General features: G+C 46.6%; 1 protein-coding gene across 1 annotated transcript; it reads left to right on the forward strand.

The window, feature by feature from the left end:
* The first annotated feature begins 826 nt into the window (after positions 1 to 826).
* On the forward strand, positions 827 to 24,504 carry GUCA1A (guanylate cyclase activator 1A). The gene is made up of 4 exons (XM_068111606.2): positions 827 to 1,024; positions 4,742 to 4,891; positions 22,093 to 22,183; positions 24,350 to 24,504. The coding sequence occupies exons 1-4, from the start codon at positions 827 to 829 to the stop codon at positions 24,502 to 24,504; spliced, it is 594 nt and encodes a 197-aa protein (XP_067967707.2).
* Positions 24,505 to 27,369: the final 2,865 nt, after the last annotated feature.

Here is a 27,369-nt window from a genome sequence, read left to right on the forward strand (position 1 = left end):
GGAAAGGCTTTTCAGGAGAATTGATAATTATAGAACCAGGGTCCACATCTTTAGAGTAAAGAAGAGGAGAGTTAGGAAGGTGGTGAGGCAAGGGTCTTCACTCAGCACGTACTTAGTGGATGGAATTATCTTCTTGGAATGTCGCAGCAGTAGAAACAATATATAGGTTTAAAATCGAGTGAGCTAGGTAACTAGAAAATTTGGGCTTACAGAGGTACCTGGATATTTGTGGGACTGGTAAGTAAGTAACTGAGATATGAATAACACCTTTTGCCTGCCCCATCTTTCTCCACCCCACCGAGTGCAATTAAGTCAATAAACTGATAGTTTGATTTTGGTATTCAAAAAGCACAGGCATGGTGGGCTAAGTTACCTCCAGCTGTAACCAAATTCTTTGTATATCCTGATATATATTTTTAGGTATAAAGACCTTTGGGGAAAATCATTGAGAAAGTAGTTTTCATAAGCTGTTGTCCTCTGTTCCCGTTTCCAAAAATACATTAAAGTGCACAAGCTTTTAAAACCTGTAGCGAGCTTAATCCATCTACTTATGTCATTTTTATGCGCTTACCCGCAGACTAGCATGCTACTTAACACCAGAGCTAATCTTGTTCTGGAAGCTACCAATGCCCACAAACACAAAGGAGCTCCATGGTGCTCGGCCTAGAGCGAATAAGGATAGCTATCACCAAATTGTTTCTGGCAAACAGTAATAGAGCTACAAAAGCAGGCGGTGATTATCCCTCTGTAACATAAAGGTTAAAACAACAGCAGAAAGGTAAATATTAGTACAGGTGGACAGGGAAGGTGAAGTTTGAAGACGAGGATGGGAAATACAAACGGAGCACCATTCGATGATCTTAATGCTCTGCATATCCACAAGTGGTACAAGAAATTCATGATCGAGTGTCCGTCCGGCCAGCTGACGATGCACGAATTCAAACAGTTCTTCGGATTGCGAGACCTGAGTGTCGATGCGAACATGTACATTGAGCAGATGTTTAACACCTTCGATATGAACAAGGTATTTGAAATATCATCACGCTTCAAACATTACATTGCTTTTGATCAGTAAGATATTTCAGATTGATAAAGTTTTGTTCATTAGCTACTGATTTTGGGCTGGTAAAATGTACTTTATGACTGTGATCAGTGGTTTCAGAGAAATGTTGTGCAAAACTTCTAATATTCCCAAATGTGACACTTGTTGCATTACAAATTGCAACGTCTGATACTGGTACTTACAATAGAGTGATACCCGCACTTGCGTTTCAATTACTTCAAATCGGAGATTATTTTGATGCCAAGCACTGTGAATTAAATAATCTTTCCAATGTGTACAATCATAAATCCAGGAAAATAACTCTGGGAAGAGGATTCCAAACAGACAACTCAAGAGATGTGCGGACATATAAAATGGAGATGGATTTTAGGAGTTCCGTTCTTGCTCAAGATGGTAACACCCAAGTTCTGGATGAGGGCTGAATGTTGTATGACAAGGAGGTTGAGGAGTGGAAAGGAGGAACGAGTAAAGTTTAGCTCAGAGTCATCAGCATGATGTATTGAAAAGCCGGATGCCGAGGAATGCCGAACAAACAAAGAGTGGTGCTAGTCTTGGCTTCTGTCCATGTTCTTCATGTGGATCTGTCACCCTCTGCTTCCTTCTGCTCCATCTGTTCAATATGCCAATCCATGTTTTTTGCTCTCACAATTCACCACTACACAAATCTTGTGCCAAGAGGTCAGTTACATACAGCTTTTCAGAGACCAATATAATGTCCTAGTTAATACGTTTTAACTAAATTAACATCTAAAATATCACTTTAATGAAGTTGCCCATCCTCCAATGGTAAATAAACAACAAAAGGATGCATTAATATGCAAACAATGTTACAAACAGGTCAAGCCAGTTTTGTATCAGGAGAAGTTAACAAATATAAATTGGATATGACTGATACGAGTGAACTGAGGTGGGTGCGAAAAGTTAAAACTTTAATTAATAGAGTACTATTTATACACTTATAAGGGAAACCAGAAGATAGTCATGAAAAGGTGTAGCCATATAGCTTTAAGTAATAATGTGCTAAGTTGCTTCGAAAGTTCAGAATGCATAAGTTCTCGATGTCTGTGGTGCCGATTGAAGACGAGTTTAGTAAAGATTTATATCACACAAAACAAACTAATCTCCCACTGAGATAGTCGAATAAAAGAGGAGCTTTACCAATAATTAAACACTTTAATAACTAGCATGACATGGCATGATCTACTTCTACTATTGGATGATTTCAATGCTGAAGTAGGCAAACACAAACAATTATTATTGTAGGGCATTTTTTTTTTTTTTTTTTTTTGTAAACAAGATCGAGGCTCGTGAAAGAGCGAACATTAATCACACAAAAAAATCAAACGGACACATACAACATACAGTCACGTGAAAAAGAAAGTACACTACTTGGCCACAGTACCAGAAGACATGTTCGGCGAAAACCAAAGACAGCATTTGACCACAAGAACCTGATACCAACTGTAAAGCATGGTGGTGGAAATATTATGGTTTGGGGCAGCTTTGCTGCACCAGGGCCTGGGCAGTTCACCATCATAGGATCCACTAAACCACCGTTTAGAGGCCATTTTTCCCCGCAAAGCGGGGGTTGGCCTTTTCGGGGACCGTGGTAGTTGTTGTTTTTTTGGTCCCCTTTTTTGAAGCAATGTTTTACGGCCGGATGCCCTTCCTGACGCCAACCCTTTTTGCCGCCTTCAACGACAAACAGGGAATTACCAGTGAACTGGTACTCAATTAGCCGACCTCGGAAGGAATGACAGGCTGAGTCAACCCCCCTGGCATTAATTCGGCGATCGACCGAGATTCGAACCCAGGATCCTAGGATCCTAAGCCGGCACCCTAGCCTAGTGGATAGGATCCACTATGAATTCTTAATTGTACCAGAGGGTGCTTGAGGATAATGTGAGGCCATCTGTCGGAAAGTTGAAGCTCAACCGAAGGTGGACCTTGTAACATGACAATGACCCTAAACATACCAGTAAATCCACCAAGGAATGGCTGAAAAGAAAGAAATGGAGTGGTCTTGAATGGCCAAGTCAAAGCCCGGATCTAAATCCCATCGAGATGTTGTGGAGGGATTTGAAACGAGCTGTGCATGCAAGAAACCCCTCAAACATCGCACAGCTGAAAGAATTCTGCATGGAGGAGAGGGCAAAAATTTCTCCCAGTCGATGTCAGAGACTGGTAGACAGTTATAAGAAATGCCTACTTGAGGTTGTTTCTGCCAAAGGGGGCAATACCACCTCTTAGAGCCAAGGGTGTACTTACTTTTTACACATGCGAAATTTGCATTTATGTTTATTTAAATTATACAATGGACTTCAAAATGTAAATGTTTCATGATATTTGTTATATTATATCACCTTTATCTATCAATATTGTTGAAATGAAGATCAAATAGCTGTATGTTGAAATATGTTGAAAAAGTCAAAACTTTACATGGGGTGTACTTACTTTTTCACGTGAATGTATAATAAGGGGAGTGGTAGACAAGATGGGGAGAGAGGGGGAAGCACAAAAACACAACATTTGAGAGTAGGGACATCGGGAGATCTGTGGGAGGAAGAGGGCTTGGGGGGTTCAGGCATGGGAAGGGGGTGGGAGGGGTGGTAGAAGAATAAAACACATGGATGCCGAGGAATTTTCAGGAAAGAAGTTGGTATTTCAAAAAAGTGGATCTGGGGTCAATTTACAGGGGTAGAAAAGATCAAGGTTTTGGATGGGGGAAGATAAGAGATGGTGGTGAACAGCTGTTTTAAAGACCTGGAGGGAGGAGTGGGATTGAAGGGAGTGAGGGAGTTTGTTTTCAGAGGCGGGAGAAAAGAGGAATGAAGGAGTGAAGGTGAGCAGAGAGTCTTGATTTTGGCAGCCTAACCATGGGGTTGCTGGCAGATCTTGTGCGACCTGCAGGAATGTTTGGGGGACAGAGCACAGATAGAGCTGGGGGAGCAAGGCCGGAGAGGAGTCGGTAGAAGACGGATGATGGTCCACACTGAGATAGTAAGGGGAAGTTATGGCATATGATGGTGATGGCCCACAGTTGTATCTACCAATGAACCCCAGCATCCGCAGCACGATCACCGATTTCCTTCCTTCATACTGGGAGCAGCAATGCATATGGAAGATAAAATGGACAAATAATTTATTAATAAATACAGAAACGAGTCTAAATAATTAGTGCAAAACCATAGCAACAATTACAACTTTAATTCCCCCACAGAGTTTCAGTTTCAAACTCTACAAAGGTCTCATAAGCAATGTATAATGTACTGTATAAAAAATAAGTATATTTATAATCAGTATAATCAGTATATTTCTACGGAGCGGGTATATTACTTGTATATAATATTATTTACAAACTGCACAAATTTATATGCACAATAAAAATGTCGATCATTCTACAATGCAAGATCTCCCCTACCCTACTCATAACATATTTGCATTAAATGCATGTTTTCCGTAAGGTAACATCACAATCACAAGTAAAATGGTGGCAGCATAAGGAACCTACTGTAGATGGAAATACCTAATGACATTGCAACTACAATCTCGAAAAAAATTAACCACAGGAATATAAATTGATGATGATGATGACGATGATGATGATGATTATTATTATTATTATTATTATTATTATTATTATTATGATGGTGATGGTGATCACACCCTATGTGGCAGGATGGTTCAATCGACTTCATGGAGTATGTGGCGGCGCTGAGTCTTGTGTTAAAGGGAACAGTCGAACAAAAACTTCGCTGGTACTTCAAGCTTTATGATGTGAACGGAAATGGCTGCATCGATCGACAAGAGCTCCTCCAGATTATTATGGTACTATCCACGTGGTTAATTTCACTGGAATTAACTGTTCAGTAGTCAAGTTGAGTGATTAATATAAATTCCCCAAAAATTGAATATGCATTTTAAATGCTGTTTGCGCAATAAAATAAATTTGCCTTTCGCAATAAAATAATAAACATACAGTGGGTTTCAAGGTTCAGTTTTCTTCATCACTTCCCATTTATGTTTGCAGTGCCCCTCAGAGAAATTAATGAATTGATCAATTCCATAAATTTTTTATCTGAATTCAGAAGGTTATTTTTAAATAAACTCATAAAAATGAATCTATACCTATAAAAGGTAAGATTATTTCCCTCTTTCTCTTTTCCTCTCTCTCTTTCTTTGTTTGTATGTGTTCTATGCACGGCCACATCTTTTAAGTTATATCGTTATATCGATACAAAACACAGAGGTATATCCATCGAATAAGCACACACACACACACACACACACACACACACACACACACACACACACACACACACACACACACACACACACACACACACACACACAGTGTCTTTTCTGGGGACAACCATTATTCAAAGACGATGTAGGGATGGTTTCACATGATCATTTCTTGTGATCATCCTGACCTTGTTTCCATACTTTTTGAAGAAGCATCCCGACATTCTTTTGCATTAAAAAAAAAAAGAAGTTTTTATTACTTGTATTGTTAGGTTTATTACCAAGTATTGTGATATATTACGAACAAATTTTTGTCGTTATTTTATTTTGCCGTTGTATACAGGTACTCGGGTGGGGGGGGGGGGGGGGGCAGAGAGTTTGGAGAGGGTGGTTGACGCTTCGGGGGGGGGGGGGGGTGAGCGGTGAATGGGTTGAGGTGTGCACTTGAGATGGGCCTGGGAGGTGAATATTTAATCAAGCAACATGTTTTGGGAGCACGCAGCTCGACAATATTAAATTCCATCATGGGCAAGCAAAGTGGCTCCTTCGGAAGAAAACTTGAAGGAACACAGTATTACAGCGGGAATGTTACCTGTATCATGCCTTCACTCATCACTAATCAAGTGATATATTTTCAGCGCATGCTCACTGTGCAGTAAGTGCTTACTCTGACTAATAAATTCCAGCACGACGTGCACGAGCGATACCGTCTCTGTTATTAAATAATGCCCACCAATGCAGTAATGATTTAAGAGATAACATATTTGGTGAAAGTTAATACGGTATGGATTTATACATAATTAGATGATACATTTGGGGAACATCCCACATTCGTGCCTGTGTGGATTGTATAGACTATAGAGCAAATTATTTTATGTTATATTCGAGTAGAATGTGTGTGTGTGTGTGTGTGTCTGTGTGTGTGTGTGTGTGTGTGTGTGTGTGTGTGTGTGTGTGTCTGTGTGTGTGTAATAATCTCCCAAAAAATGGGAAAGGATATGTCCCCACCCCCATCGACGCCCATGTGTATATATATATATATATATATATATATATATATATATATATATATATATATATATATATATTGTTACGGTTTTCAGAACCGTCACTTGTACATAATAATCCCTTGTAAATAATTCCCTGTAAATATTCCCATTTTCCAAAGGTTAAAGGTCGCACCCTAGTTAGTCCATATGGCAACACGTCGGACACCATAGGAACTTCTCTAGTTATTTCATTAGTATGTGTTTTAGTCAAGGCTGTGTTCCCAATAGTTGAATCTGCGTTGCATTAATCAAATAACATAGGCCCCTTTTTCAATCCCGTTCATTTTGCGGCTTAGCCCTCTCCAAATTGGGTTACGCGCCTCTGCTCGCCCAGCAGCGTTCGCTGCCTGGCTCAAATGCCATTAACCATGCGGTCAGATTGGAGAAGAAGGGGGAGGAGTTATCGGAGCGAGGCGTAGCCCTGTTAAGGGCGGAGTCGGTGAGCCCTCGCGACCAACCAGGGCCGAGGCGAGCTCACCAGTGGGTGTCTCCTAAAAGCACGCGGCTTGATACGCGAGCGCGTAAGCTAAGCGCTCGCGTGGGACTACTTTGAGAGTCGGTCTGCCGGAGAGAGTCTGTTGGAGTCGGAGTCGGAAAGTCTGAGGGTCTGCCGGGGAGAGTGGCACTATTGGAGAGAACGACATCCACGATGAGAGACGCGGGTGGAGAGTCACGAGGCACGCGTCACGATTCCTCCGATTCACGGATGCAATTCCTCCCTGATATATGAACCCCCCGCATGTAAGGTCCACTCGCGCCGACAATACCAACCGCGCTGCCTGCCAGGTTTCGCCACGGAACCGGAGCCTGAACCTAGGTGGAGCATGGACCAGAGTGGAGCATGGACCGGGGCCGGAGCCAATGCTGGCCCATCTGCTTGGACCTTCCTTCCTGCTATTCCCCTTTCATGTAAGTCTGTTTGTGTTGTCCTGGGCGTGATAATTAAGACTGTATAAGCTTGCCCTGTGTCCTTTTGCTCTGTATATTGCTTCATTTCCTCTTCTTTTGGGTTCTTGTATATAATTAATAAACCCACTCTTTGTTCTTCTTATTTTCTGGGTTTCCTCTCATTCGATCGTCTGAGTCTTTTCTCAATTGAATAGCTGCGGCATGATAGGAAGCGCTCAGGATCGGGTTTAGTGTTTGTTAACGGCCCGAGTCACGGCTCGCTTCACTCTGCGTATCCATTAATGCTGCGGCTCGGGTGGGAGTTATATCCTCGCTTTACGGTCGGGTTAGTAAGCAGGTATTTGGGACTCCATTTTGACCAATCACCCTGGCCAATCTCGACCGCAAATGAGCGTTATAATTTCCACGATCGGGGGACGGCCAGCTTAAAAGACAAGGGGATTATCCCCCCCTAGGTAACAGGAGTGCTGAACCCCGAATCTGCAACAATTGGTAGTCAGGAGTTGGGATTTGGAACCTGGGACTAAATTCGTTAGACAAAGTTTTGGACACCAATTGTGCATATTGGCCGCAACAATTGGTGTCGAGGAGTGGGATTGGACCCGAACCAAATTTTATATATCATCTGAAAAAAATTTGGTCAAAATTTCGAGCGGCCAAAATTTTTATTAACATCCAAATTATATTCATGCCATGGATAGTCAAGGTGATCGGATGCCTGTGGGGGAGATAGAAGAGGAGTTAGCGTCAACCCAGGACCCCAGGGAAGATGTGGGAGTAATGGAGGAGGAGGTCGTTAAAGAAGGTGTGGTAGAGGGGGTTGCAGGTGCACAAAATGGCGGCACCTAGCACATGGCGACGAGGGTCGCGCCCGTGGCGCAAGTGGGAGGGATGGACAGCAGGCCCTCATTGCGCAGTTGCAGGCAACCATACAAATGGGATTGAAAGACGGGTTAAGTAATATGGGAAACCATATTGAGGGATTAGATAGGAAAATGGGGGGATTGAGTAAGGAGATGGGAGAAATGAGGACCAATAGTGAGGGAATGGAAAATAGAATGGGGGAGCAATTGGGAAGCCAAATTGGGGGCCTATAAGTCAAATTGGTAGGATTAGAGGGAAAATTAGGGGACCAATTGGAAGACATAAATGGCCAAGCCCGGGAAGTAAATGAGGGGCTGGCGAGGGACAAGGCCACGTACGAGGTAAAGCAGATGGGGAGGGACAGAGACCGCGAGTTGCGCAAGAGAGGCACACAGGCATGCGACGAGGTAGCGCGGCTTGAGGAGCGCGGGAAAAGCGAAGTGGAGCAAAGCGCAGACATGTGGACGGGGATAGAAATCGCGACCCGGGGTATGGGGAAGCCGGCGACCGCCGAAGTAGAAAAGAAAATTTTATTAGAGCCAGCGGTCGTCGAGGGAAAGGAAAAATAAATTAAAACCGAACAAATAGTGGAAATTGGAGAGACCGCAGACGTAGAAAAGCACTCGCAGAAGAAAGAGAGGGAAAATATACAAAGTCTGTGCTCACATCGTGATGCTGTACTTATTAACCAAATGGAAAGTTTGTAGGTGGTGTAGCGAAGAAGAAGAATCCCGAAGGTGAGCCGGGTAGTATATGGGACGAAAAGATTTTTCGGAAAAGTGTTTGGCGTGAGAGGATTTTTCACGCGGTTGGGATCGAGACGGCACCCGGGCGCTCGTAAAAGGTCCGTGGTGCGTGTTATGAAAGGAAATGGCGCGCGTGTAAGAAAAAAGTGTGCGTCGAAGAGTGAGTGTGTAACAGTGTATGGGTGTGAGGGTGAGAGTGACACGGAGTGTGAGTCGGTTGTGGCAAGTGAGAAAGAATGCACACCTGGAATGGATGAGGAGCGTGTGCGAGGGTGCACACCGGAGTTGGTGGTGGAGCGCATGATTGGGTGTGCGACGGGGGATTTCACACCCGTGGGTAGGTGTGCGCTGAGCAGGTGTGCAAGAGAGTGCACACCTCTGAGTGTTATGGAGTACGTAACGGGGGAGAGGTGTGCAACCGAGGAGTGGTGTGTAACAGAGAGTGCAGTGATAGAGTGCAGGGAATGTATGGAGTGTATTAGAGGCGTTGGAGCACCAGGTTTTGCGAGTAGGAAAAGGAACGCGTGGTGTGAGAATCGAACATCGACGTTGACCGGGGCAGCGGTTAGGCCGACGTTTAGCCGACGCGAGCTCTCGGTGCGCGGTGTTCTTTGTGTGCTGCGGGAGCCGGCCGGGATCGTGGCCGCGTCACTCCTGCATGGGGCGCCGTGCGCGATTCGGGCCGGGGCCCGCCCTGTATGGTTGGGGCCGCGTCGTTCAGGCGATCAGCGCGATTCCATGGGAGAAAGGCCAGGTCGGACCTGCGCCCCCTGGCAGGGGCAGTGTTCCGACCAGGTGAGGTTGGGTCATCGGGCCGGAGACCGCAAGGCTCCGCACCGAGATGGACCTTTTAATCTCGGACCAAGTATGCCTCCTCCCCAGAATTGATGCCGGACGGACCCAACCACAGGAGACTGACCATCCGCACACATAGCCGGCTTATCGAAGCCGAGCTGTGAAAATGCATTGACGCACCGAGGCTCATAGTACAGTGGACTGCATAGTGAAATTGATGGCAAATGGTATATGGTGTAGAGGGATGGTAGATCTGCCATCCCTCCCATCGTATTTTAGGGGGAAAAGGAGCAGTAGCTTTGTGGGGTATGGCGGTGAAAACCTAGCCAGGGAGGGCTTGGTTAATGTATAGGGATTTAGAAATTACTTTAGGAGACATGAGAGTTAAGTAGCGACATTATACCTGTAGTGGGGACGTAGAATAGGTTCGATGGTTGATAACGACGAGGGATGTGCAATAGTATAAGGGACGACAGGGAAGCACTAAGTTAGAGGGAAAACCAGGTAGATTAGCTGATGCAGTGTGTTTGTAGTGAGGGACTGAGGGTGTTGAAATGAGGCATTGCTCGTGAATGCTGTGTGTGTGTGTAGAAAGTGCATGAGCACAGTATTGTGAAAGGTGTGATTGTGCATTGAGTGATTGGCTTGCAAGGTGTGCAAGTGGAATATAGGTGTATGGAGAATGGTTGCATGGAATAAATGGTCTGGAATGGATGGTGTGGAGTGGGAGTGTGGAATACGTTGAGTTGAATGTATGGTGCGAAAGAGTGAATGGGGTAAGGATGGACCCCCTTCACGAGTACCCGGGTATGGTAGTTTAAAGTTAGGTAGAGGGAGTAGGTAAATTTGGTGGATATTGACATCTGTGGTGCGAGAGTAGCAGAGTACTGCTTGGATTGGTGCGTAAGTGAAATGGAATGGCTGGGCGTGTGGCCTGTTAGTAAGAAAGATTAAATGGGCACTCCACCACTGTTAGTCTGTCGGCCAGGTGAGGCCGCAGGTAGGCTCTGGGAGCCAGTTAGAGTCCAATGGGGCCCGGGATCCTATGGAGAGGACCCGGGTAGCCTGACACCAGAGAAGGCGGTAGGGGGTGAGAGAGCCAGAGGGCCTTCCCCAGGTAGGTTAGGGTGAGGAGCAGGTAAGCTCGGGAGGCAACTGCAGTGGCTGAGGTGTGCAGGTGAGCGGACCTGCTGGGAGAGCCACACGACCCAGCCCCGAAACTGTGCAAGGGCACAGGGTGAAGAATCGGGGGAGTGAGACCCCAAATTGGTGAGCGCCACAGTATGTTCAATGGGAATTGGTTTTTAGAACCGCATAGAGTAAAGATGGCCAATGGTTTTGCAGGGAAAGACCCCGGGTAGAGTAAAAGTGTTAATGTCATTTAGAGTATAGATAGGAGAAAGTCTCTTCGCACCATACGATCCACTCACCGAGGTGATAAGACTCCACACCATGATTTTGCAAACGTTTGGTTGGTTGAAAGACGCATCTTGACATGGGGAAGACATTGTTTATATTCCACCTCTTCCTCCTTCGGAGGGATTGATGATGAATTTGGTTTAGGAGGGATTGATGAGGAATTGGGATTGATGACGAATTTGGATTAGGGAAGATATGGGAGACAAGACGATAGTGACAGATTTGTAATTTGTAAATTGTGTAGATACCGGGAGGGGCAAGGGGGTAGTGTAGGTGACATGGGGGGGGGGGGGGGTGACGAACGGTAGGGACAGGCTTTCTCAGCTCGCTCTCCCACGCCCTTCATGTCGCATTGCCTTGTGTTGATGTGTACCCTTGCACCCCGCTAACCCTGCTTTGTCTTCCTTCCCCACTCATGGACCGTGGTCTTTGTGTGCCGAGGGGAAAGTGTGCAGGTGTCGCTGTCGTGCGCCCGCACCCTCGCTGCTTGCCTTCCTGGACCGGTACACCACCTATGGACCACACGTTCTGTGGCCTAGCCCACGTATGGACCACACGTTTTGTGGCCGAGCACCACTTTATGGACCACACATTCTGTGGCCTGGCATCTCTGCTGGAAATCGACCTTTGCTGCCAGCGACTTGCTTGCGGACCACGGTCAAGGTGGCACCTATGCCAAGCAAGTGGACCACCTTAGTTGGCCCCTGCTGGCCATAATTTAAAAAAAATGGACGCGGGTTGTGCCCTTTTTATTGATTAAATAGGCCGCAAGAAAGAACAGCAAGATGCCAAGAAACATCGGCCCAGCAGCCATCGGCCCAGCAGAGCAGATGCCAGTTCATTTATTTAAAATGTATGACTGTGCATTTGATGGTGCTTTTCGCGCATGGTGGTGCTGTTGTGCTTTTTAGTGCACTTTATTATTTGATTGTGCATTTCTGTGCATGTGGGTATGGTGTATTGGTACAGTGCAGTGCTTGACCTTTCCTCTTTTCAAAAGTTCTGCTTTTGTTTCCCAAAAGACAGGTCCTGGGTGTAGTTTGTAAATAATCAAAATAGTAGTCTTGTAAATAATGCTCCCCACCGGCTTTATGTGTCGTTTGAAAATTAATTCCGCAATTCGGTTAGTCTGTGGGCGTGAAGCTGCTAGGTAGAATGCACCGCAGCAGGCGGGACATATCTAGTTTTTAAAATGTCACATTCAGGGTGAGGTTAATACGAGAGGGTAACTACACCTACGTGTCACACATAATGGTAAAATATATCCCTTGTGGAACGGCCCGGGACGGGAATGGAGAAAGGGAGTGTGCTGTGTTACGGTTTTCAGAACCGTCACTTGTAAATAATAATCCCTTGTAAATAATTCCCTGTAAATATTCCCATTTTCCAAAGGTTAAAGGTCGCACCCTAGTTAGTCCATATTGCAACACGGAGGACACCATAGGCACTTCTCTAGTTATTTCATTAGTATGTGTTTTAGTCAAGGCTGTGTTCCCAATAGTTGAATCTGCGTTGCATTAATCAAATAACATAGGCCCCTTTTTCAATCCCGTTCATTTTGCGGCTTAGCCCTCTCCAAATTGGGTTACGCACCACTGCTCGCCCCGCTGCCTGGCTCAAACGCCATTAACCATGCGATAAGAGCGGAGAAGAAGGGGGAGGAGTTATCGGAGCGAGGCGTAGCCCTGTTAAGGGCGGAGTCGGTGAGCCCTCGCGACCAACCAGGGCCAAGGCGAGCTCACCGCCAGCTCACCGCCTCGCGACCAACCAGTAAGCAGGTGTGTCCTAAAAGCACGCGGCTTGATACGCGAGCGCGTAACATAAGCGCTCGCGTGGGACTACTTAGAGATTTGGTCGGCCGGAGAGAGTCTGTTGGAGTTGGAGTCGGAGAGTCTGAGGGTCTGCCCGGGAGAGTGGCACCATTGGAGAGAATGAGATACACGACGAGAGATGCGGGTGGAGAGTCACGAGGCATGCGTCACGATTCCTCCGATTCACGGACGCAATTCCTCCCCGATATATGCACCCCCCGCATGTAAGGTCCGCTCGCGCCGACAATACCAACCGCGCTGCCTGCCAGGTTTCACCACGGAACCGGAGCCTGAACCGAGGTGGAGCGTGGACCGGAGTGGAGCGTGGACCGGGGCCAGAGCCAACGCTGGCCCATCTGCTTGGACCTTCCTTCCTGCTATTCCCCTTTCGTGTAAGTCTGTTTGTGTTGAGCTGGGCATGATAATTAAGACTGTATAAGCTTGCCCTGTGTCCTTTTGCTCTGTATATTGCTTCATTTCCTCTTCTTTTGGGTTCTTGTATATAATTAATAAACCCACTCTTTGTTCTTCTTATTTTCTGGGTTTCCTCTCATTCGATCGTCTGCGTCTTTTCTCAATTGAATACCTGTGGCACGATAGGAACCGCTCAGGATCGAGTTTAGTGTTTGTTAACGGCACGAGTCACGGCTCGCTTCGCTCGGCGTATCCATTACTGCTGCGGCTCAGGTGGGAGTTGTCTCCTCACTTTACGGTCGGGTTAGTAAGCAGGTATTTGGGACTCCATTGACCAATCACCCTGGCTAATACCGACCGGAAGTGATGTTATAGCTTCCAGGATTGGGGGACGGCCAGCTTAAAATACAAGGGGATTAACCCTCCCTTGGTAAGGGGAGAGCCGACCCCCGAATCTGCAACAATTATATATATATATATATATATATATATATATATATATATATATATATATATATATATATATATATATATATATATATATATATTGTTGCGGATATGGGATTTGGATCCATCCATATCCGCTTGTAAATATTCCCCTATTTCCCCAATACTTCCCAACTATCCCCAATCCCCCATTCCCTAGTCCCATTTTCTGTAAACAACACTCTGTAGCCCCGACCTTCCCCTATTTCCCCCCTTAAATGTCGTGCCCAGGTTCGCCGCATCTCACGTAAGACAACTATAGGACATCTTGCTAGTTAATCTTAGTCTATGTCAGTTAAGGACTCGTTTCCATTAATTCTGACTCTTCGTTGCACCAGAATGTGATTGTATGGCACCGTTAGAAAGTTTAGGACCTCCCAATACCTCCCCGCAGCTCTTCCTCATGGTACAACAACAACAACAACAACAACAGCGGCGGCGGCGCGGGGAGTGTGCGTCCTCACTCCGGCTTGGTTAGCCGCCATTGAACATGTGCTCCGACGGGGTTACCACGCAGGGGCTCGCTGTCAGCTCCTCGTCAAGGGCGGAGCCCGGTAACCCCCCGCACCCAATAGAAGCGGCGGACCGATTCCATCTGGGGCGGAGCTAACGAGCCGAGGGCGTGTCACTCCCCGCTGGGCATGCGCAGGAAGAGGGAGGTGACGTCAGATGCACCTCAGCTTGGAGAGAAAAGGACGCCACCTCCGAGCGTGACAATACCTCCCCGCATCTCTGGACCGGACCGGGTCGATTCTGCCCCTGAGCCAAGGTGCACCTTGAGCTATCGACTGCCTGTCCTTCCCTGCCATCAATCCCCGTGTAAGTCAGTCTTGTCCCGTTTGTCTGTGGTCTGTCGGGGATAAGATAAGACTGTGTCTAAGTGCCCATCTTTTCTGTGCTTTACCTCTTACCGTGTAATCTACCCGTTTCTGCATCACCAATATTATATCCTCCTCCGGAGGTCTTGAGAACTGTACCCCTTGTGTCGTTGCATTTATCCCAGCCGTTGTGTCCTTTCCTTCATTGATTTAGCATAGCGCGACTTGGTCAACGTCGAGTGGAATCGGGCGGGATAGGGTTCTAATCGGGGAGTAACTGTGCGGACGCGGTAATACCAAACCGCTCGGTAAACAAACATCTAAAACCGCGTCTGTAACAAATGGTGTCGAGGAGTGAGATCGGACCCGAAGCGCGCTTCACGCGCTCGAAATTATTAACGGCGAAATTTGATTTTGTTTTACAAAAAAATAAAAACCCGAATTTTGAAAGTCGCGCTATGGCGGATCAAGACGGCTGGGTTCCGGTAGAGGAGAGTGAGGCAGGGTCGATCCAGGACCAAATTGAGGGACATGAGGAGAGCGAAGCAGTGAGGGTGACAGGGTCGCAAAATCGCGTCCTCGCGCACGAGGTTATGGGCGCGCAAAATGGCGCCTCGCACATGGCCACGGCGACCGCGCCCGCGACCGTAGTAGCGCCGCTGGTAGATTTGGACCTTTTTTTAATACAAATGAAGGCCCTTATGGCCCAGAATAGTGAGCAAATGAGGGCTGATAGGGAGCGATTGGGTGAGCGATTGGAGGGCCAAATGGGGGTAATGAGGGACGAAGCGAGGGCTCAGCGTGAGCAATTGGGGGTAATGAGGGACGAAGCGAGGGGTACCGGTGAGGCATTAGACAATGGGATAAAAGAGGTAAAGAATGGGTTAATGGGGGTAGAAAACAGAATGGCCGCTCAAGAGAATCAAATGGAAGGGATGCAAAAGGGGTTAGAGGGGTTAGAAAACAGTATGGAAGGCAAATTGAGGGACATGAGGGACCAAGCAGAAAGGGAAGTTAAACAAATGGGGCAGCAGATAGAGGGGGTCAGAATGGGGGTAGAAACTAAATTAGATGCTCACAGGGAGGAAATGGAGCAGATGAGGGTGGCATCTGGGCAGGAGATGCAAGTGATGGGAGAGGAGATCAGAAGAGGTGTGAGTGAGGAGGTCGGAGGAGTGCGCGAGGAGTTGAGGCACTGTAAGGAGCACATGGAGAAGGAGGTGAGAAAGGGGACTGTAAAATTGCAAGGGGGCATAGAGGACCTGACGCAGGAGGTGGAACAGCTGACGGTGGGACAGACTGAGTTAGTGGAGCAGGTACAAAGGAACACTGCGGTACTAGGAGGGTTAAAAGCGACACAGAAAGAACTAAAAGACGACTTGATAGCGACGAAGAGGGAATGTCAGATGGTACGTGAGGGACTGACAACGAGGTTGGACGAGGTGATAGAGGTAATGGAGACGAAGGACCGGCAGGTGAGGACGCACATAGAAACGGTCAAGGTGGCCTTAGAGGACGAGCTTGAGGAGACGCACCGGGAAATAAAAGAGGTGAAGCAGAAATTAGAAGAAGTGGAAGAGGGGTGAGCGAAATTAAGAAGCGACGGAGAGAGGATAAGAAAGAGATAAAGGAGGAAGTAAAATAATTGGTCCAAAGTCTGTGTTCGGATCGTGATGATGTGCTCATTAACCGGATGAGGGATTCGCAGGTGATGGAGGAGAAGCGAAGAGGAAGAGGACCCGGTGTAAGTGGTGACCAATATGGTCGTGCGTATGATGCGCCAGGGGATTTAATAAGCTTGGGGGTCGAGATGGACCCGGGTGTTCGTGAGAGGCCGTTGGTGAAGTGTGCGACAGGTCTGGTGTGCGAAAAAGGAGGTGTGCGAGAAAGTCCGACTATGGGGTGTGTGAGGAAAAAGTGCGTGCCAAGGAGTGAGGGTGCTGTCGAGAGTGAGTCGGTCGTAGCGCGTGTGCGAGGGAGCACATGGAAGCGCGGTGTGGTAAGTGTTACAGAGGGTGTGACGGGAGAGTGTGCGCAAGAGTGTGCGCGAGAAAGGTGTGTGACGGACAGGTGCATGGGGAAAGAGTGCGCTGTCAAAGGCAAGGAAGAATGCACGCCTGTGGTGAGTGTTACAGAGGGTGTGACGGGAGAGTGTGCGCAAGAGTGTGCGCGAGAAAGGTGTGTAACGGACAGGTGCATGAGGAAAGAGTGCGCTGTCGGGAGTAAGGGTGAGTGCGTTGTCAAGAGTGGAGGTGAGAGTAGTGAGAGTGGCACGGAGCGTGAGTTGGTTGTGACAGGTGAGCGAGGATGCACACCTGGAATGGTAGAGCGTGTGTGGGAATGCACACTTGAGTTGGTCGTGAGGCACGTGGTTGGGTGTGCGGGAGAGAGCACACCTGTGATTGTCACAGAGGAGGTGACCGAGGAGGGGGTGCGAAGAGGTGTGTTGGTGAGGTGTGCGACCAACGAATGTGTGCCAAAGTGTTCGGTGGTCAGGTGTGTGACCAAGGCTGGGAGTGGAATGAGTGTACCTGGGTGTGTAAGAGAAGGTACGACGAGGAGCATGGAAACAGTTGGAGATGGGAGCAAGAAAGGGGTAGCGTATGCTTGTGAGCATGCAGGTGAAGCATCGACGGTAACCGGGTTAGCGGTTAGAGCGACTTTTAGCCGAATCGGGCCCTCGGTGCGTGCCGGGCTTCGCGTGCCGCGAGAACCAGCGGGGATCCGAGCCACGGCGGGTTCGAAAGGACCGCCGTGCGCGATCCACGCTGGGCCTCGCTTTGAACGGCCGCGTCTGTGCTCCACTAGGTGGAGCTGGCAGCCCGATAGGAAGGGTCGTCATGGCGACCACTTTTTGTTGAGACGTGCCGGCAGGTCGAGATCGGGACATTGGATGGCTCCACGCCAAGGTGGTGCGTGGGATCTCGGCCTGGGTAAACCTCCTTCCCTGCACCGAATGCGGGACGTATCCAGCCGCTGGCACCAAACAACCCGCATTCATGGCTTGGCTGTACGAAGCCGAGCTTTGGAAGTGAATTGGCGCACCGAGAGGCATTAGTAAGTAGACTGTAATGACGAGGATAGTGTTTTGGCCCCGAAATTAGAAAAACAAAATTTGATGATTGGCAAAGGATTGGCAGTAATGATTGGCAGATGATGGGTAGTGAGTGGCAAATTTTTGATTTGTTGAAATTTGATGTGCAAAATTGGTAGTGGGAGATGCCCGATGTGGTGGGATGGCAACTCTGTCATCCCTCACAAACAGTGGGGCAAATGCGCTATAGATTATGGGGTGTATGGCAGTGAAAACTAGCCCGGGTGGGTTAGGTTATATTGTGTGTAGGGATCTAGCGAAGATGACATTAGGTAACGTTAAGTTTAGTTAGTGACTGATACCTGTAGTGGGGACGCAGGTAGATTAGTGTGGATGATAATGACGTGGGAGCGCAATAGTTTAAAGGGACGACTGGGAAGCGCAAGTTTCAGAGGGGAGTAGTTAGATGAGATGATGCTGTGTGAGGATGGAACAGGTGTGATTGCACAGGTGTGCAACTGAACAGGTGTGTGGAGCAGTGTATGAGTAGTGAGTGTTGTGGATCAGCGCGAATGCGCTTGGGGAGAGAAGGGTGCAGGTGGCACCAGTTGTGAGAGCACAGGTGTGCAAGTACAGGTGTGTGGAATACATGGAGTATAGGAATGAGTGGTGTGGAGAGAGTTGGAGTAAGTGGTACGGAGTGGTGTGCATGGTGCAAAGGTGTGGATGGGGGAAGAGTGGAACCCTTTCACGAGTACCCGGGGCGGGTAGTGTAAGTGTTAGGTAGAGGGTATAGGTAAATTGTGGTTGGATATTGGCATTTGTGGTGCGGTTGCAGAATGGTATTGTGGATGGGTGCATTAGTGTTGTGGAAATGGCTGGGCGTGTAGCCTGTTAGTGTGTGTAGTTGGTTTGGGCACTCCACCACTGTGAGGATGTCGGCCAGGTGAGGCCGCAGGTGGGCTCTGGGAGCCGTTCGTGTCAGTGGGTGCCTTAGGATCCCGGGTGTGGATCGGGCAGCCCGTGCCAGAGAGGGCACTGAGGGGGTGAGAGTGCGAGAGGGCCTTCCCCAGTTAGTTAGGTTAGGGTGAGGAGCAGGTAAGCTCGGGTGGCAACTACAGTGGTGGAGGTGTGCAGGTGGGTAGACCTGCTGGGAGAGCTACACGTCACAGCCCAGAAATTGTGCGAGAGCACCGAGTGTTGAATCGGGGGAGTGAGACCCCAAATTGAGAAGCACCACAGTTTGGTCAATGGGAATTGGTTTTTAGAACCCATAGTGTAAGTTGGCCAATGGATTGGCAGGGAAAGACCCCGGGTAATGTAAAGTTGTTAAAGTCATTTAGGAAATAGTTAGGATTGATGAACCTGTCGCACCATACGCAGCCACTTACCTGAGGTGATGATGATGACTCCACACCTGTGTTTCTTTTGTTCTGTGTTGCAGGAAATGAGAATTGCTGTTTGGATTTGTGAGACGCATCACGACGTGGATGAGACATTGGGGTGATTCCATCTCTCCCTCCTTAGGAGGCACTGATGAATTGGTGATGGCAAATTTTGATGTTGAGTTGGAGATGGCAAATTTTGATGTTGAGTTGGAAATGGCAAATTTGATTGGTTAGGAGGGAGAGAAGACGAATTTGGTTTATGGGAGGAACGGGGAAGACAGTAGGGACGTTTGTTGATGTGTAAAGTAGATGTTTATGGGTAGTGTTGTGTTTTGTGGATGCAGTAAGGGGTAAGGGAGGGGCAATGTAGGTTACCTGGTGGGGGGGGGGCGTAGGGTAGGAACGTACCTGTCTCACCTGGTTCCCATGTGCCCCCAGTGTGCATCACCTTGTATTGCGTGCACTTTTGCGCCCTTACCACCTTACTCACTTGTCCTCTTCTTTTGTCTCCCACCTCCGAGGATCTGGCTTTGGGGCAGAGAGAGAGGAGAGAGAGGTGCTGGCTCTGCAGTTGTGGGCCTGTACTTTCGCTGCTTGCTGCCTGGATCGATACACCATATGGACTGCAATTTTTGTGGCCGCCCACCATGGACCGCAGTTCTTTTGCGGGCAAGCACCACCCGTGGATGGACCTCTGGGTCAACGTGGCACCTATGCCATAGAGGTGAACCACTATAGTTGGCCCCCCTGATGGCCACAATTTAGAAATGGACGCGGTTGGCGCCTTTCTTTATTTTTGAAGGAAGCCAGAACACCAAGTGGGCTCCAAGGCAAGACCAGCGGCAGAACATTGGCCGGCTGCGACACCACCGGTGATTATTGAACACTTTATTGGTGCACCGGATGGTGCTGACTGTACATGATGGGGTGGTGCTTTTGGTGCTTGGATGGGGTGCTCTGCACATTATTAAAGGCCGTAAGGCCACAGGGCACTCGTGGGTTGGTGTATCGATGCTGGCATGCATGCTCTCTCTATGCATAACATCTGCATGTGTTCCTCCAAAAACAGGTCCTGGATCGTAGTGTAAATATCAGTGTAGTCTTGTATAAATGATGCTCCCTACCGGCTGTATGTTTAGTTTGAGGATTCTTTCCGCGATTCGGTTATCCTGTGGGTGTGTTTCTGTGAGGAGAAGGGTGCAACGTCGCAGGGGGACATATTTACTCATTTGTGAACATCTGTAAAACTGTCGCACTCAGGGTTGAGTTAATAGTAGAGGGAACTACATCTGAGTGCCACACTAACATAGGTAAAAATTTATCGGGTCGGGACGCCCCGAGGTAGAGAAGGATGCAATGTTGCGGATATGGGATTTGGATCCATCCATATCCGCTTGTAAATATTCCCCTATTTCCCCAATACTTCCCAACTATCCCCAATCCCCCATTCCCTAGTCCCATTTTCTGTAAACAACACTCTGTAGCCCCGACCTTCCCCTATTTCCCCCCCTTAAATGTCGTGCCCAGGTTCACCGCAACTCACGTAAGACAACTATAGGACATCTTGCTAGTTATTCTTAGTCTATGTCAGTTAAGGACTCGTTTCCATTAATTCTGACTCTTCGTTGCACCAGAATGTGATTGTATGGCACCGTTAGAAAGTTTAGGACCTCCCAATACCTCCCCGCAGCTCTTCCTCATGGTACAACAACAACAACAACAACAACAGCGGCGGCGGCGCGGGGAGTGTGCGTCCTCACTCCGGCTTGGTTAGCCGCCATTGAACATGTGCTCCGACGGGGTTACCATGCAGGGGCTCGCTGTCAGCTCCTCGTCAAGGGCAGAGCCCGGTAACCCCCCGCACCCAATAGAAGCGGCGGACCGATTCCATCTGGGGCGGAGCTAACGAGCCGAGGGCGTGTCACTCCCCGCTGGGCATGCGCAGGAAGAGGGAGGTGACGTCAGATGCGCCTCAGCTTGGAGAGAAAAGGACGCCACCTCCGAGCGCGACAATACCTCCCCGCATCTCTGGACCGGACCGGGTCGATTCTGCCCCTGAGCCAAGGTGCACCTTGAGCTATCGACTGCCTGTCCTTCCCTGCCATCAATCCCCGTGTAAGTCAGTCTTGTCCCGTTTGTCTGTGGTCTGTCGGGGATAAGATAAGACTGTGTCTAAGTGCCCATCTTTTCTGTGCTTTACCTCTTACCGTGTAATCTACCCGTTTCTGCATCACCAATATTATATCCTCCTCCGGAGGTCTTGAGAACTGTACCCCTTGTGTCGTTGCATTTATCCCAGCCGTTGTGTCCTTTCCTTCATTGATTTAGCCACCTATTTGGTCAACGTAGGTTTGGTCAATTTGGTCAATTTAGCCACCTAGCGCGACTTGGTCAACGTCGAGTGGAATCGGGTGGGATAGGGTTCTAATCGGGGAGTAACTGTGCGGACGCGGTAATACCAAACCGCTCGGTAAACTAACATCTAAAACCGCGTCTGTAACAATATATATATATATATATATATATATATATATATATATATATATATATATATATATATATATATATATATATATATATATATATATATCTGAGACCTGCAACAAATGTTGGAAAATACCCTTTTGACCTTTAGAACTCTTAGTCCTTTAAGACCCCTTTAGACAATTTTAGACCTTTGAGTTAGTTTGGAACTTTTAAGAGCCTTTAGACCCTCTTATACCACTTATAACCCTTGACCCTTTTGACTGCTTAGATGCCTTGATCCTTCTGACATTTAAAAGGTCTTAAAGCCTTTTAGACCCCTTAAGACCTTTTTAGACACCTTAAGACCTTCAAGTCCTTTAGTCTCCTGAAGACATTTACACCGCTTAAAGTTTAGACTACTTAGACTCATTGACTCTGAAACCTTTTAGAGTTAAGACCTTTAGACACATTAGACCACTTTAGACCTTATAGCGGCTATTGGAGATACCCTTTAGATCTGTAGATCCCTTTAGAGTCCAGCCGAATAATAAGATTGTCTCGAGTTTAATTCTTTTTTTTCTGCAGGCTATTCGTGCAATCAATGGAAGTACATCCAATGTGTCTGCAGAGGAGTATACAAACAAAGTTTTTGACAACATTGACATAAATGGAGATGGTTTGTATTTCATTATAATGTATTTCATTTCATATAATGCCATGTATACTCGTATTTCACCCTGAACAGTAATGATAGTGGTGTTTTCGGTGTGTCTTCGGCTTCCTTGGAAAAGGAAATTTGATATTGTATGATAATTCTCATTATTCATTCTTCTGTTATGGATAACGTTAGATAATGAAAGTTTGAGTTAAAATGACACACTCATGTTAGTTATTCTGTATACATTTGTGTGTGTGTGTGTGTGTGTGTGTGTGTGTGTGTGTGTTTGTGTGTGTGTGTGTGTGTGTGTGTGTGTGTGTGTGTGTGTGTGTGTGTGTGTGTGTGTGTGTGTGTGTGTGTGTGTGTCTTTGGTTGCTATCTCTATATGCGGGTTTCAGAAGGTGGAATGGAGCCTTCCCAGGTTTTGAAGTATCCACCTTTGTGCGTTTATATGAGTGCATATATGAATATGTGCACCTATATGTGTGTATATGTGAGTGTGTACACGTATGTGTGTGTGTGTGTGTGTGTGTGTGTGTGTGTGTGTGTGTGTGTGTGTGTGTGTGTGTGTATACATGTGTACGGCATTTATATATATTTTTCAATGACAACAAGAAAAAGCAATTGGAGATTGCAGACCCTCACCAGGACATATTTGTGTGGTGTATTTGTATTTTGTGTGGTGTGTAATAGCTGCTGTATTTGTGTGGTTTATTGACAACGTAAATTTATGTTAAATCCAATATGGCTGCCAAACCATGTGACCAATGATGTAATCAATTTAATTCTCCCATACAATTTTTGTGGAGATCATGCTCCAAAAATGTCAAACTGATTGGATCGAGCATTCTGCTTGTCTAATTATGACGTCGTAAGTCGTCATATTGAAGGCGTGGAGGTTGAAAGAGGTGACAGTGAGGGAGGCCTTAAATGAGAGGCTGAGTATGTTAGAGGATGTTGTGACCTCATGGCTTGGTTTTTGCCAAATTATCTTGTTTCTCACAGTCTGAGAGTCCTTTAGGTGCTTTTTTGCAAACTCCAAACGGGCTTTCATGTGTCTTTCACTGAGGAGAGGCTTCCGTCTGGCCACTCTGCCATAAAGCCCAGATCGGTGGAGTGTTGCAGTGATGGTTGTCCTTCTGGAAGTTTCTCCCATCTCAACACAGGATCTCTGGAGCTCAGCCAGAGTGACCATCAGGTTCTTGGTCACCTCTCTTACCAAGGCCCTTCTCCTCCGATTGCTCAGTTTGGCCGGGCGGCCAGCTCTAGGAAGAGTCTTGGTTGTTCCAAACTTCTTCCAATTAAGAATTATGGAGGCCACTGTGCTCTTGGGAACCTTCAATGTAGCAGAATTTTTTTTGTCGGCTTTCCCAGATCTGTGCCTCGACACAATCCTGTCTCTGAGCTCTGCAGGCAGTTCCTTCGACCTCATGGCTTGGTTTTTGCTCTGATATGCATTGTCAGCTGTGAGACCTTATATAGACAGGTGTGTGCCTTTCCAAATCATGTCCAATCAATTGAATTTACCACAGGTAGACTCCAATCAAGGTGAAGAAACATCTCAAAGACGATCAAGAGAAATGGGAGGCACCTGAGCTAAATTTCAAGTGTCATCGCAAAGGGTCTGAATAGTTACGTAAATGTGATATTTCAGTTTTATCTTTTTATTAAATTTGCAAAACTTTCTAAAATTATGTTTTCTCTTTGTCATTATGGGGTATTGAATGCAGATTGATGAGGGAAAAAAAGAATTTAAACCATTTCAGCATAAGGCTGCAACATAACAAAATGTGAAAAAAGTGAAGGGGTCTGAATACTTTCTGAATGCATTGTATATATATATACACATACACACTGTATTTTGAAAATAACAAAAAATGGTTATTATTTCTCAGCCCGGTACGAGTAGTTCGTTCTTCGAACATTTTTGAATGCTCCTTAGACATTAATCATTGCATGGGATTGTGTCCACATTTGAATTTATGGCATTTATGTTGCGATTGGGCCACTTGCAACATGTGTTACCTTTCTTAGTCAGATCTGTTTCCTTGCAATATTAAGGTCAGTTACATAAGACATAACCAGAGAATGAGGAGGTAGGGATATTAGTTTTGGCCAGTGTACTAGCACACAATTGTCTGTATTATTCCATAATTTAAAAAAATCTGTTTTTCTTTCATCTAGGTGAACTCTCCCTCGAAGAGTTTGTGGAAGGTACAAAGCAGGATAAGGCTTTGATGGAGATGCTTACCACCAACCTTGACCTTTCACACATTACATTGATAATCCAGAATGGGCAACTGTCCTGCTCTGGTCTCCAAGATGACATAAGTGTTTGAGTATTTCATCTGTCGATTCCTTGGTATAATGTAAAACAGGAGGTGAGATTTGTCAGAAAAAGGTGTTGAAACATATATTGTATTAGGATAGCAAATGGAGAATTATCATGATAAATTTAATGCACGGATCTGCAGTCGGTGTTCCATTTCATCCCAAAGGTGTTGGATGGGGTTAAGGTCAGGCTTCTATGGAGGCCAGTAAAGTTATTCCACACCGATCTCGACAAACCATTTCTGTATGGACCTCGCTTTGTGCACGGGGCCATTGTCATGCTGAAACAGGAAAGGGCCTTCCCCAAACTGTTACCACAAAGTTGGAAGCACACAATCGTCTAGAATGTCATTGTATGCTGTAGCGTTAAGATTTCCATTCACTGGAACTAAGGGGCCTAGCCCAAACCATGAAAAACAGCCCCAGACCATTATTCCTCCTCCATCAAACGTTACAATTGACACTATGCATTGAGGCAGGTAGCCTTCTCCTGGCATCTGCCAAACCCAGATTCGTCCGTTAGACTGCCAGAGGGTGAACCGTGATTCATCACTCCAGAGAACTCATTTCCACTGCTCCAGAGTCCAATGGTGGCAAGCTTTACACAACTCCAGCCGATGCTTGGCATTGCTCATGGTGGTCTTAGACTTGTGTGCGGCTGCTCGGCCATGGAAACCCATTTCATGAAGCTCCCGATGAACAGTTGTGTGCTGACGTTGCTTCCAGAGGCAGTTTTGAACTCCATAGTGATTATTGCAACCGATGACAGCCGATTTTTATGTGCTATGTTCTTCAGCACTCGGCTGTCCCGTTCTGTGACCATGTGTGGCCTACTACTTTACATCTGAGCTGTTGTTGCTCCCAGAAGTTTCCACTTCACAATATCAGCACTTACAGTTGACCGGAGCAGCTCTCGCAATGCAGAAATTTGACGAACTGACTTGTTGGAAAGATGGCATCCTATGACGGTGCTATGTTGACAGTCACTCATTTCTTCAGTACGGCCTATTTTACTGCCAATGTTTGTCTATGGAGATGTGTGTGGCAATGGGTGTGGCTGAACAGCCAAATCCACTCATTAGAAGTGGTGTCCGCATACTTTTGGTCATGTAGTGCATACATATACATATACATACATATATATATATATATATATATATATATATATATATATATATACAGTCACGTGAAAAAGTAAGTACACCCCATGTAAAGTTTTGACTTTTTCAACATATTTCAACATACAGCTATTTGATCTTTATTTCAACAATATTGATAGATAAAGGTGATATAATACAACAAATATCATGAAACATTTACATTTTGTAGTCCATTGTATAATTTAAATAAACATAAATGCAAATTTCGCATGTGGAAAAAGTAAGTACACCCTTGGCTCTAATAGGTGGTATTGCACCCTTTGGCAGAAACAACCTCAAGTAGGCGTTTTTTATAACTGTCTACCTGTCTCTGACATCGACTGGGAGAAATTTTTGCCCACTCCTCCATGCAGAATTCTTTCAGCTGTGCGATGTTTGAGGGGTTTCTTGCATGCACAGCTCGTTTCAAATCCCCCCACAACATCTCGATGGGATTTAGATCTGGGCTTTGACTTGGCCATTCCAGAACCCTCCATTTCTTTCTTTTCAGCCATTCCTTGGTGGATTTACTGGTATGTTTAGGGTCATTGTCATGTTGCAAGGTCCACCTTCAGTTGAGCTTCAACTTTCCGACAGATGGCCTCACATTATCCTCAAGCACCCTCTGGTACAATGAAGAATTCATAGTGGATTCTATGATGGTGAGCGGCCCAGGCCCTGATGCAGCAAAGCTGCCCCAAACCATAATATTTCCACCACCATGCTTTTTTTTTCTTCTTTTTTTTTTGTATACAAGATCGAGGCTCGTGAAAGAGCGAACATTAATCACACAAAAAGACAAACCGACACATAAAACATATAACATCGGGAGCAGTAGACAAGATGGGGAGAGAGGGGGAAGGACACAAACACAACATTTGAGAGCAGGGACCGAGAGACATGGAGACATCGAGAGATCTGAGAGAGGGCGAGGGCTTTGGGGGGGGGCATGGGAAGGGGGCGGTGGGAGAGGTATAAAACATATGGACACTGCCAGGACTTCCAGGAAAGAAGTTGGAATTTCAAACAAGGTGGATCTGGGGTGAATTAGCGGGGGTAGAAAAGATCAAGGTTTTGGATGGGGGAAGATAAGAGATGGTGGTGAACAGCTGTTTTAAAGACCTGGAGGGAGGAGTGGGATTGAAGGGAGTGAGGGAGTTTGTTCCAGAGGCGGGAGAAAAGAGGAATGAAAGAGTGAAGGTGAGCAGAGAGCCGAGATTTCGGCAGTTTAACCATCAGAGGGTTGCTGGCAGATCTTGTGCGACCTGTAGGAATATTTGGGGGACAGAGCACAGAGAGAGCTGGGGGTGCAAGGCCAGAGAGGGGTCGGTAGAAGACAGAAAGACCACCTACCTGCCTGCGGTGAGTGAGTGAAAGGCCCTCAGAGATAGCTGAGGTAACTATCATCTGAGGTAACTACTGAGGTAACTGAGGATAGCTGAGGTAACTACTGAGGTAGCTGAGCCTCAGAGATAACTTTACAGTTGGTATCAGGTTCTTGTGGTCAAATGCTGTCTTTGGTTTTCGCCAAACATGTCTTCTGGTACTGTGGCCGAATAGCTCTACCTTTGACTCAACTGTCCAGAGCACATTGTTCCAGAAGTGCTGGTGTTTGCCTAGGTGTTCATTGGCAAACTTTAGTCTTGCCCTGATGTTCTTTCTGGACAGCAAAGGTTTCCTCCTGGCACACTTCCCATGTAGATCAAATTTGTGCAGCCTCTTTCTAATGGTAGA

This window comes from Myxine glutinosa, chromosome 3, assembly GCF_964187855.1.
Source record: "Myxine glutinosa chromosome 3, kmMyxGlut1.1, whole genome shotgun sequence".
In the NCBI taxonomy this organism is placed as follows: domain Eukaryota; kingdom Metazoa; phylum Chordata; class Myxini; order Myxiniformes; family Myxinidae; genus Myxine; species Myxine glutinosa.